At 32.0% G+C, this 12,624-nt stretch overlaps 2 protein-coding genes across 3 annotated transcripts; both read right to left on the bottom strand.

The window, feature by feature from the left end:
* LOC145205709 (uncharacterized) lies at window positions 1-3,710 on the bottom strand. The gene is made up of 8 exons (XM_080078456.1): window positions 3,543-3,710; window positions 3,070-3,201; window positions 2,797-2,927; window positions 2,343-2,487; window positions 2,152-2,208; window positions 1,581-1,751; window positions 1,209-1,250; window positions 1-1,146 (listed from the first exon to the last, which is right to left on the bottom strand). The coding sequence occupies exons 1-8, from the start codon at window positions 3,679-3,681 to the stop codon at window positions 596-598; spliced, it is 1,368 nt and encodes a 455-aa protein (XP_079934582.1). The 5' UTR covers window positions 3,682-3,710; the 3' UTR covers window positions 1-595.
* LOC145205705 (uncharacterized) lies at window positions 3,706-12,623 on the bottom strand. 2 transcript variants are annotated; one of them, XM_080078451.1, is made up of 8 exons: window positions 12,494-12,623; window positions 9,869-9,994; window positions 8,715-8,842; window positions 7,866-8,004; window positions 7,469-7,549; window positions 6,484-6,588; window positions 6,308-6,364; window positions 3,706-4,874 (listed from the first exon to the last, which is right to left on the bottom strand). In XM_080078451.1, the coding sequence occupies exons 1-8, from the start codon at window positions 12,600-12,602 to the stop codon at window positions 4,162-4,164; spliced, it is 1,458 nt and encodes a 485-aa protein (XP_079934577.1). In that variant the 5' UTR covers window positions 12,603-12,623; the 3' UTR covers window positions 3,706-4,161. The 2 variants fall into 2 exon arrangements, with proteins under 2 accessions (XP_079934577.1, XP_079934578.1); XM_080078452.1 differs by lacking the exon at window positions 12,494-12,623 and adding an exon at window positions 10,767-11,303.
* Window position 12,624: the final 1 nt, after the last annotated feature.

Raw genomic sequence — 12,624 nt, 5'->3', positions numbered from 1 at the left:
TTTCCTGAAACAAAACAGACAGAGGATATAAAACATATAAAACACATCAAACAGTTTGTTCAACCAACAAAAAAGATTTTACCCAAAACACAAGGAATGCATATAGATCATTGATAAGGCAGATAGTGTATATGGAAGACCACATGGCAGGTAGGACAAAACTTCTACTAAACAGCATACACAATATACATAAATTGGTGAAGAAATCAATTGCAGATACATTGAAACAACAAATAATGTCAAGGAACAGGCTATTAACAGAACACGTTGGTAATATGTGTGTAATTTAACAACAAAAAAGACAAAACATAATTAAAAGATTGGCAAAGGCTAAATAAAGTCATGTAGGATAATAACTAAAGCAAGAAACTAATATTAAACAATTTTTGCTTGTTAGAAAGTTATGCAACAAATGTAGTTGAATAAACAGTTTAAAAAGCAACATAGCCCCAAATAATTTATTCAGCTTTATTCTTGTCCATTTTTAACAAGCAGCAAAAGGCAGCACAAACCTAAAAACATTCTACGGAAATATCTAGTGAAACTGTTCGGTTACTTGATTTGTGTCATACTGGTAATATAAAAAATACATATTTTATAAAATAAATTCAGTGGTTTCGAGTGTATCATCTTCACTGTTTGCCATTTCATCAAGTGATGGTATTTTTTTCACAAGCTGTTTTGCCGACTTCCCTGCAACATGCTGAAAAAACTGTTTTAAATGTGTTGACAAACAGAAAACTTTAATTCCAAGTTTAAGTTTGAACAGGAACCCATATCCTGGAGGTAAACAGTGGGCATCATCATTTTCAAAATATGCCAGGGTGATTCGTTTGTTTTGGTTTAAATTCAGTACTTTTGCCAGTTGTACACCAGTAATAAATGGATTCACAGTGTCATTTGACTCTACTTGTGTTGCCAAGATTTCTTTTCCCTTTGATGTGCACAGAAGGATTATATGACCGGCTTGTTCAAATCGGTTTTGAGTCCAATGGGGTTGTGTTGATGATTCATTATTCTCCCAAAGATTAAAATTCACTTTCACTTTTCCAACATTTTGCAGATGTGTTGTCAATTGTTGGGCAGCATTCAAGTATTTATCATCTTCATTTTTTGTGTTTATAAGGAATAAAAGATGTTGACCATCTGGGTAAAAATAGGTGAAAAGGTTAGAATCATGTGATATTATTACAGCTTTTCCAACTTACTTGCTATTTTTGTGTGGTAAATCTTGATGTACTGATGTATACCTACAATGAAATGAAATCAAGTAATAAAAGGCTTAAATAGCATTTGTTACATATTCTCAGCAGGTGGGTCAGATGTACAAAACTAAAAATGTTTTTTAAACAGCTGCTTTAATCCATAAAATTACTGTTTTGTCCCTGAATAATTTTTAAAACTAAAAACAAACGAAGAAGCGATAATTCTGAAAACACTATTCACTGAAGTTGTAATAAACATACATTTGTCTAAAACAGTTATACATTTGCACACATATATTGAAGGATGGAAACCACAGACACTGCTATGGTAAAAAGTTTTTTTTTTGTTCAATAGCTTTGCGATGACAAACATACCTTTGCACACAAGACCTATAAGCAAAAGGGAAAACCCACAAATGAAGGCAACAGTCACATAAAAATAGGAATCTTGCTGTAAATCTTGTTCTTCATATTGTTCTGCAGTTTTTTCTATAACTTGTTCTGCATCTTCTTCATCCTCTTGTTCTTGATCAGTCGAGCTACCATCTGGTTTTGCAAAATAAAATAGAAAAACGTCTATTATCACTGATGATGGCATGAGCATTTGCCGAAACGTTTGATCAATAAAGCATGTCGCTTTTAACGTCTATTTGGGCCGTTATTTTCACCATTAAAATAGAAAAACTTTGAATAAAACAACAGGTTTTATTGATAAGTTTCAAAAAACATGAAGCACCAAGCAATAACATACATCTGCTTTTTTTATGCAACCTGTAAACCTAATGCATAGTTGGTTCAAACATGAAGTTATCATTTGTGTTTTGAACATACCAGTCTTATGGTCCACAAACCTTCATTTTAAAAGCAAATGTTTGGCCTTTATTAAAACAGAATATACAGTTTGTGCATTCTGCTACAAGAAATATAGTTCATACAGTATATATACCTCCACTGTCATCATGGTTGCAACCAGAAAACGAACTCAAATTGTGATTATCACAACCTGCAAAGAATTTTTTCAAGTTATTTTAGCATATGTTTGTTTAGGCATGAACAAAAATGTGCATTATGCATCTACATTGTTTTATGTAAGCAAACTAAACAACTAAAATTAAATAAAACTGCTTTTAGACCTACCAGGAATTGACACATGCACATTTTTGCAAATAATTTTTGTTTTCAAAAAATGTAGTGGATAAGTCCAAATAGTCCAAGTATAGTTTTTGTCTAGTTGCATAAACAACTGCCCTTCTTCATCACAAAAGTCCAAGGAAAAATCAAGCTGTTTGAAACAGTTGTACATAAAAGTTTATGAAGCCCCGCTATTGTGGCATTTTTCAACTTCAGTTGTTAGCAGTAGTTGCTCACTCTCTAACATTTTATGCCTGAATCGCACTTAAATAAGTAGTTGGTAATTTGAAACCATAGTTGTTTTACTTCTAATTTTGGAATCAGTTAATTTTAGTTGTTAGCAGTAGTTGCTTACTCTCTAAAATTTTAGGCCCGAATAGTGCTTAAATGAGTAGTTGGTAATTTAAAACCATAATTCTTTACTTTTAATATTGAATCAGTTAACATTTGTTGTAAATACCATTCTGTTAGTAGTGTGGTTTTCATGCTGCACATTTTCATTCACTGCAATGTATATTGTTCTGGTCTCTGCCCAAGACTGACCAAGATTCAACTTGAATAATTTTGAGGTCAAATTGAGTAGCTGGTATTCTAAACATACACTTGTTATAAAAAGTGTACTGTAAAAAATACAATAAAAGTTTTTAGGCACAAAATATACTAAGGTTCAAATTTAAATAATTCGACCAAAGAATACAATAAAAGGCAGATTTTAAACATTTTGATTAATCACCAGGATACTTCCATACAACATTGAGGCCAATTTTATCCTCCCCATCTCGAGTGTAAATGAAATATGAGCTTTCTGCTTTGTCGGCTGCAGGTGCTGTTTTATTAGTTCCATCTTCTTTCCCGCTTTGGTGATCTTAAAACGCAGATATAATTCAATATTATTCAAATATTCATACAGTATTGCTAAAATCTAAACAAAAGTACTGGTAAAATTGAATCAAAAAATATACAGAAATAATAAAGACACAATTGCAGTTTAATATTATATTAAAATTACTTTAAAAATGCACAGAGATTAGAAGCAATTTACTTTGAAATAAGTTAGTTTCCTAACTTGTAAGTTTTTACAAACTAACTAGAAAATGTCATGTAGTCCAGGTTGTTTAATATTTTTAATATAAATGCAACTCAACCAATTGTAAGAATTTGTTCGTTTGCAAACAAACAGAATTGTCTGTTTACGGAAATTGTTACCTGCTACTGAGCAGAGGTATGGTTGATCAGGAGCTACATTATTTCTGTTACAACTGTATCCAGTGCAGAAAATTGTTACGGTTTCACCATAACATACGACAACAGAGCAAAGAAAAAAAGAAAAAAAGGAAAAATTCATTGGCACCTGAATCCTAAAGGAAAACTGAAACAAAAATATGGTTAGGTAAAAGTTTAAAAAAATACAAAAATACACGAGTAAAAAAATGAAGACAAATCACCAAAGCAAATTGAAGATGCAAAAGACATATATACAGTAAATAACTAAAACTTGTGCATTGGAGTTTGATTTGAGTTCAAGAAACACATAACATTGCATTAAACCATAACAGTCTTGTTGTCTGCGAAATTTTGTTATTTAAGACAGGAAAGTCAGGCACTACAAAAAATAAAAGCATCATTTTGTTATTGCATATAAAATAAACAGAAAGTAAACCAACATTTAAACTGCATATGGTAATAAACTGCATATGGTAATAAACTGCACATGGTAAATGACAAATCTTGTCAGAAAACAAACAAAATTTCCTAAACCAATTTTCTTAATCATGGCTCCATATTTGAAAAATGGAGAAAAAAGCAAAATAAAAACGTGTGTGTGTCATAATGAAAGATCATTACATGAGCAACCAATGCCATCACATGACGGTTCACTAGCTCCAAAATAATCATTACTAGCAATTGAAGAAGTGTGGATGCTATCAATGAGCTGTACAACAGGGGTACAAAATCTCTCAGTATTATGTAACATAGGGACATGGTCACCCAAGTTTACATACGTTTCTTCAAGACCATTTCTTATTCTTGTAACAACATCATTCAGGCAATAAAGTTGTTTTTTTGCTACATCACAGGATTTTGGGATTGGGTACAACTTTTTTATCTCTTCCGGAACTTTGATGGTAATCGATTTTAACTGAGGAACATCTGGGATTGACTTTGAGGAATCAGTATCGACAAATGCAACATAAAAGTTTGTTCCTTTACCAATAATGGCAGCACTTTCATTATTTACAAATGCTTCCATGCCAGTAACAAATGGATCAGCATAGCAGCTGTGTCGAACAGATGTGAAATTTTTCCAAGTTTTTTTACCAGATGGAGTGCAAAATAAAATGACCACAGATGCTTTTTTTAATTTCTCAGTAGTCCACTTTGCTGCATTGTCACATGTTTGCTCCCACAAGTTGCACACAACATCATGATTTTCATTGTGTTTTAGAAAGTTTGAAAAATACAGGGCTGCTTTGTAGTAAAGAGAGTTACTATTATCTCCGTTGGTACTGACCAGTACAAGAAATGTTCTCTTGCATTCTTAAAAATAAAACAAAAAGATTATAGTTGTGGTGTTTATATTTTCTGTAGTATTTAATCAGTGTTTCTTAATCTTTATCTGTCTCAAACTACTTTTGCCTAATGATTTGTGGAGTAATTGAAAATATCAAAACAGTATGGTCTATATAAAAACAGTCTGTAGAAAAAAATTATACATCATACATCTTATAGGATAGTTGATGACTTACAAAAATATTTCATAAAAACTTCTTAGACTTCAGTTGATAGACATTGTTTTTAATAAACACAGCTACACAGACATAAAAACAATTAACACAGAAACAAACATGTGCAATACAAAACTTGACAACAACCAAACTGCTGTGCTTGCAAGTATAACTGTTTACCAACACTTCAGGTGCAACTAGCCGTTCATAGCTATTAAGACTGGTCTTAACATTAACCTCAATTTACCCTTTTCTAATGTGGTGCTGTAGTGATAAAAAACCTGGTCAAACAACCACAACAAAAATGTGAGAAAAAATTTCAAGCTAAAAATACACCATTTTTGCAAAAAAGACAGAAGGTACCTTCCACAGATTTTAATAACTGTCGGTAAATGATCTATGTGCTTTACGGTACATAATTTTTTATTTCTTTGTTCAGCAATAAAAAATCTCTTTCATGTAGGATCTTGGGCAACCTAATTCAAACAACATTTAATTTACGTAAAGTCAACTGGTTTGAATATTTAGCATTTTCTTTCCTTATACAATGCATTATTGACACCAAAATGTTAAGTTTGGTTACCCCTGATTGACACATAATGCAATCTAAATAAGAAAACCAGGAAACTATAACAGGTCAACTCCTTTCAACAACAATGAAGTATGAAATCTGAATTTGATATCATGCAAAAATGATTTCCTGCGATTTCTCCCTTACCGTGGATAGCATTAAATAGCTCTTCTCACAATCTCAAAATAGCACATGTATATATAATCGATGTCATTAAAAACATACAAACAAGGTTAATCATTTTTTGTGGACAAACACCATCTGCCAGCTAATATATTTTTTACATCAATATTAACAAGGCCTGCAATAATGGCAAACTAATCAGAACATTATATTATTAAAGAGTCTTGTATGTGAAAATGATATAATTTTTTTAATTTAGTTTGAACATTGGAAAATATAGTATATGAGCAATAAATATCTGTAAAACAAATTGAAATGTTGAAGCTGTTTCAATTGCAATACATATCCAATTCTGTATCCCCAAATGTTCACTTTTATAATGCAACATTTTTTTTGCCATCAAATTTGGAATGATATACATAAACAAGAAAAATACAAAATAACACCACGAATGATGGCCTAAAAATAAGATAAATCAGGAACATAATCATAAACATTTTTTATTGCTATTTTAGAACAAATAATTTTTTTTAAATAATAAATACCTATACCTTTTTGCAGGGTAATCTCTTTATGCAAGTGACTTTGGCATCCTTGTTTCAAAATACCTTTGAAAGGTACTAAATAGTGTTAAATTAAAGAAATTTAATGTTTGTTCAAAATTACACATTTCCATATCTTTGTCCATGGTTTCTTAAAGCATTTGTATAAAATAAACAAATTGTACCTTTTTTGTACAGTATACATTGTAAACCACATAAAGCAAAAATCGAAAGCACTGTTCCAACAATAATCCAATTCACAAAATTATCAGATTGCATGGGCACAAGGTCTAAAAAACAAATAAAACAGTTAAACAAAAATAAGATTATTTGTGAAAAAAATAATCAAAGTCAAAACAGGGTGCAAATTAAAATAATCAGAAACTATTTAAAATTATTATATTGAATCTTTTTCTGCGGTAATTGCTTTTGTAGGTTGCAAACTGTGTTTTATATCACCAGGACACGAAAACAACTTGCATGATATTTTTAAATAAATGTTTCATATAAATCTTTACTTATTAATGAAATTTCTTTAAAATTTTCTAAGTGAAGCAAAAAGCTTGTGACGATTTAGGGTCATTATTTAGGACTGCAGAAAATTTCAAAGTGAAACCACTCAATCAGTCACTATGTTTTTATTGATTTACAAAACCAATGTATTTCGCTTTTATAAGCATCATCAATGTTGTTTTATCATGTTACTACTTGTTTGTCAGACACTGATGATGCATATAAACATGAAAAGCATTTGTTTTGTAAAACAATAAAAATTCAGCGACTGGTTTAATGGTTTCACATTGAAACTTTCTTCAAATGTTTCCTTTAAAACATTAAAATGTTCTTGAAAAGGATTATTCAACACTTGGGCACACATAAAGTTTCTTACACAGGTTTTCCTTTTGCCTTATTTTTCATGCATTGACCCCCCAAAACCAGGGTTTAAATTTATTTAAAAAGTATTGTCTGCAGTGAATCAATCCTTTTAAAATAAATCAATGTTTTTGCCATCTAATTAAATTTTTTTTTAGCTTAACTCAAAATTGTATTTGAAAGATTAGCAAATTGGTACAAGTTAAAACACTATGTAAAAAAATGTATGCATGATTGGGCAAAAGTTTCAGCTTGTGGAATTGTCAAACTGGTTAGGAATGAAAACTGCTTACTCACCATTGGGTAAAGTTGTTGTTGTAAATGCGACAGTTCGTGAATTTTCACTCACATGATAGGACTGAACTTCAGAGCTATCATCTGCAAATTTAGGCAGAAATGGCAAACACTACCTTATGGGACTTATTTTACTCAATAGACATTGTTTCTAGCAGTACAAGCAAATTAGTGATAACCAATCCAGGGGTTATATTGGTGGAACCGAACAAATTCATTGAACTATTCGAATGTAATGTTTGCAGACAAAAAATAATTGCAAGACTACTTGTGTAAAAATTATACTTGCATGAAAGGCAACCAGGTAAATAATTTGCAAACATTATATTTTCACACCTCAATAACACACATAATTTTTAGACTAATATCGTAGCAAGTACAGCAGCACAGAACAACCTACCAGTACATTTTAGCACTTCCAAAACACCTTGGTTTGTAGTGTTTATTTGATACATTGGCAAAGAGTGAAGTTCAAGAAATACAGTCTGATGTGTTCTAATATCTCCCATCTTTCCAATGTATATGTAGTTAATAAACACCTGCAAACGACATTTAAAAGTTAAAAACCAAGTTAGATGATAATTTCATGTTGTTTTACAATGGCTTGATGTCAGTTTTACCAGGAATCCAACTACATGCTATTTTTAACCTGTGTCTTGCCATATGGGAATGTTTGGGAGGCCAACATGATTAGGTATAATGCTTTAATGGGCCTGGCCTACTGTGGTTCATGGACAGTGGTGGGATTTAATTTTTTTGTCAGCCGGAAGTCATATTTTTAGCAGGTTCTGTTACAAAATCCATTGACACTAACCAGTAATGCTAACTGGTTCACTGATCTCATAAAATTTTGTGAGACGGTTCTATAGAACAGGTGCAGACCGGTTGAATCCAACCACTGCTTATGGATGCATATGCCGTGATCTACATGCATGTTTCAGGGAGTTAATGCATATCTTAAAATAAGCTTTGAAGTTTTAATGTCCAACCAACAAAAAATAGTGCAACAGCATTTTCTTCAGTAAATACAGTTTCAAATTTTTGAAACCAATGAAATATGGGTATTTGCAAACAAGGTGTAATCCACATCTTTAGATTTCTACCTTTCATGTGTGTAAATTTGAAGAAAATAAAAATACTATATTTCTGACCTATTTTTTGTTTTATATGATACAAAAAGTTACAAACAAGTATAAAAAGATATCAAGCTACAATATAAAGATGATTTACAATGCAGTAAAATGCATACTTTCTTGTTCTGCCTCCATTGTGTCATGGATGATTTGTTAACTTTAAATTGCAATTTTCTATCCAAGAGCCCTTCCAATGAAGTAAGGTGCATATAGTAACCTTCCACAAACCCTTTGAGTTCTTGCTCTGCAAATGCAGTAATTTTTATTCATATTTAAACTCCTTTCCACAAAAAATCAAAAAAATCGACTTTGATAATTACAACTTTGGCTGTGTAGCTAAAACACTTCTGTATGTAAGGAGTCTCATCCGGACATAAGAATGTAAAGAAAACATTCTTGCTTTGGATCAGTTGAATTCAGGAAGATACCAAGCATAAATCATTACTTATTAACACTAAAATATATATTTTTGCCATAAAAAAACAGACATCATCAATTTGTTATGCAAATAGAATTGGAGAAATATATATTTCTGGAATTTTACGAAATTATTCATGCTTTTCAACTTTTTTTTCATAAACAGTACAAATATTTTGCTGTATATGTCCAGTGCAACACAAAAACAAGGTATTTAAAAATTGTTAGTTTAACAATCGGTATGCAATGCATTCACATGGTAAACCCCCTAGAACAGTGGTTCAAGCCCAAAGAGTAGTTTTGTATGCTGACTATGATCTTGCTCAAAAATAAAATGGTCCACGATATTATTTTTACTGGGGCGGTGGCCCATGGCCTGAAACGAGTTGAGAACCACTGCCCTATAATAACCTTAAAAATGTATCTGCATGTACAAGACGAATACTAAGTTGAATAGCAACCATGTTACTTATTGTGTCATTGCATTGTTATTTTGTCTAAATAAAAAAAATCATTTAACATGTATGCATACATTTAGATGCCGAAGTTATCGACATAATATTGTGATGTGATTGCATGCAAATCTACAAAGGTTCAAATTCCTACTTGAAACGTTGCTGGCTGATCTACTTTAAACAGCCCAAGATTAAAATTACAATAAGTTGTAGCTTTAAAATGTACATCTAATATTACAATGTACAATTGTGGAAATATCTAATATTACAGTTTAATAAACTAAGATATAATTTAAATGAAAGTTGTTATTTTTTTCACAAAAAAGTATGTCAAATTTTAATTGCTTTAAACCTAAAATACAAATAGGAGGTTTAAACACAACATCTTTAAAACATACCAGCTTGGGACCATGTAATGTTCAAGCCAATCGAGCTTGAATTTTTTGGTGTAAAACAAGTAAAACTTTCCACTGTTGGCTGTGGAGCTGGTGACTCGTTTGTAGACCATGGCGTATACATGACAGCTGAAACAAGCAAGTTACTGTGAACAAATTTATAAGGTAATCAGTATTTTTTATCAATATAGCTAACTTTCTGTTGCATGTAAAACTGTTGTTTATTTTAAATTAATCAATATTTACTATTGTAAAATGCTGCCAAAATTTTTATATGAAAACAGTATGCTGACTTCCAAGCTGTTGCCTAGCATTGGTTATGAAGATTTTCAGCATAACTTCAAACTCTTTTAAAACATAAAATTAAAGTTGCAATGATTTATTATTTGTATTTATTTTAAAACTTATATTTGTTTATATTTTTATAACATTTAACTGGTTTTATAAAAAAATATGTTGTAATAAATAATTAAATATTTCTTTTTAAACCTCCTAACAAAGTTTTTTAAAACAGTGTTTTTCATCCTTTTATCACCCATGGTACCCTTTTATGATGAAATACCTTTGCACTAGACCACCCAACAAAAATAATGACGACACTCTGCAGCCTAATTACTCTAATACAACTTATAAATGTACAAAACTAGTACGAGCCAATTCACTTGATAGTTTATCAATTTATTTTACTCCAGAGCAGGTGTAGGCGTTGCTGGTTATGGGTAGAGTAGGTTGAAAATTACTGTTCTAAAACATATCAAGAAAATATGTGCTATGTGGTAATTTAAAGATATCATTGTAAAGAATTCAAATGAAGCCACCTTCTAAACAGGGGTTTTCAATTCAAAAATTACAATTTGCTGCATACATGTCACAAAACATTTCATTTAAAATATATGTTTACCTTTCGAACTGTAATATTAGTAACAGAAGTAGAATGGCCCAAATTGATTTAGAATACAATGGACTAAATCAGGGGTGTGCAACCTTTGTCAATATGGGGCCGAATACAATTATTATGATTAGGTAGCAGGTTGCACCTTTAAAAACACCTTACTTTGTTGTATGCCAAATATATACCTATATTGAGTTAATAACACCGGGTGCATAAATCTGCTCAAAACTACATAATAACTGGACTCGTTTGCCAGTACATTTGAAATCCAAACGTCACTGCGGGATGCACAACCTTTAACCAATGGGTCACAGGTTGCACACCCCTGGCATAAATAGATGTAAAAGCAACATGCTTTATCATTTAAATGTTTAGGCCAGGGGTGTCCAACACGTGGCACGCGTGCCTAAAGTGGCACGCAGAGCATTTGAAAATGGCATGCGAGCTTTTCCACATTCAGATAGTAAAAATTAGGATTTGTCACGCAATTGAATTTGTTTCTATTGATTCTTCTTGGCCTTTATTCTAACTTCTGTAAAGATTACCAGTGGTAAAGTTACACAACCCACTAATTGATTTGTTCGTTTTTGACAAAATTTAAAGCCTCCTTGCCATATGCGTAGAGTTTCAAAAAAATGCCAGGGGTGCGACTTTTGATCAATAGCGCCGATACCTATACCATGTGCAGTATATATGTACCCGTACGATACTTCGGCCGTATGCGACTATATACCAAAACCTTTTCTGTGTTTTAGCCTGTAGTTTCTGTCACATTATATTGTAAATAGTCACTTGACACATTTCTTTGTGTGGTTGGGGTGTTTGCTGTGCGTCTAATAACCTATATGCACATACCGAAAGGACGATTTGCCGAATCAGTCATTTTAACAACGATTTAGTTTTTAAAGAACTTGTTACGCAGGAAATAAAAGTAAAACCAATTCACGTTTCAAATATAGCTGACCGTGTATTGTTGACGCCTAAACTTAGGTCATCTTGAATCAAGTTTGGGCCGTTGCAGTGCTTTGCAAACGGACATTGAACACGGCTTAGGAATCGGTAATGCAAACCTACATAACAACATCTAAAAGCGGCTATAAACCCCTTGCATTGTTTAATGTTGGCCCATGAAATTTATCAAAAAAATATTTTGCGCCACATAATATATTGCGCCACATAATACTAAAACGTTAGTGAACGTGCCATGTTTATGTCGCAATAAAATGCCCGTTTATTTCGAAACAATTGTAATTGTTGCGTTTCAACCGATGTCTGTTCAATTAATTACGTGACTACAAACGCATTTGTGTTTAGTTGGAAAAACATTTTAAACCGACGTAACTTGAACAAAGATAAGTTTTTGACGCACACAAAGTACTCCAGTGCCCCATTTTTTTCTAACCGTTTAGTAGGGTTCTACATATTGACCAAATACTCGGATTGAGCCCCTGCCGTTAATAAGTTTAAGACATGGTTTGGAAAAAGTACCAAAGGCTGGCACGCGAGTATATTTTGAAACCAAAATTGGCACGGCGGTTTGTTTGAGTTGGACACCCCTGGTTTAGGCAAATGCTCTCGACATCATCAGTGATATGAGGGGCCATGTCAGTTACACCTGTTTATAACCACTTTGGTCACACAATAAATTGATAAAATGGTGTGCCAACAAGTGTCTTAATTTTAAAGGAACAATAGTTTTTCATATTTAGGATGACACAGAAGAAAATATTTCTTACCTTCCACTGTGCAGAATCCAACAACACCATCTCTGCAGTATTCGTATCTAGCCCCATAAACATAAGACAAACAGAAAACAAATGTCCCTAAAGTTAACACAATTTGCATTTCAAATAAAAAAATACAACAA

Source organism: Phallusia mammillata, chromosome 8 (genome assembly GCF_965637545.1).
Source record: "Phallusia mammillata chromosome 8, kaPhaMamm4.hap1.1, whole genome shotgun sequence".
Lineage (NCBI taxonomy): Eukaryota > Metazoa > Chordata > Ascidiacea > Phlebobranchia > Ascidiidae > Phallusia > Phallusia mammillata.
This window is presented reverse-complemented; position numbering and strand designations above follow the sequence as displayed.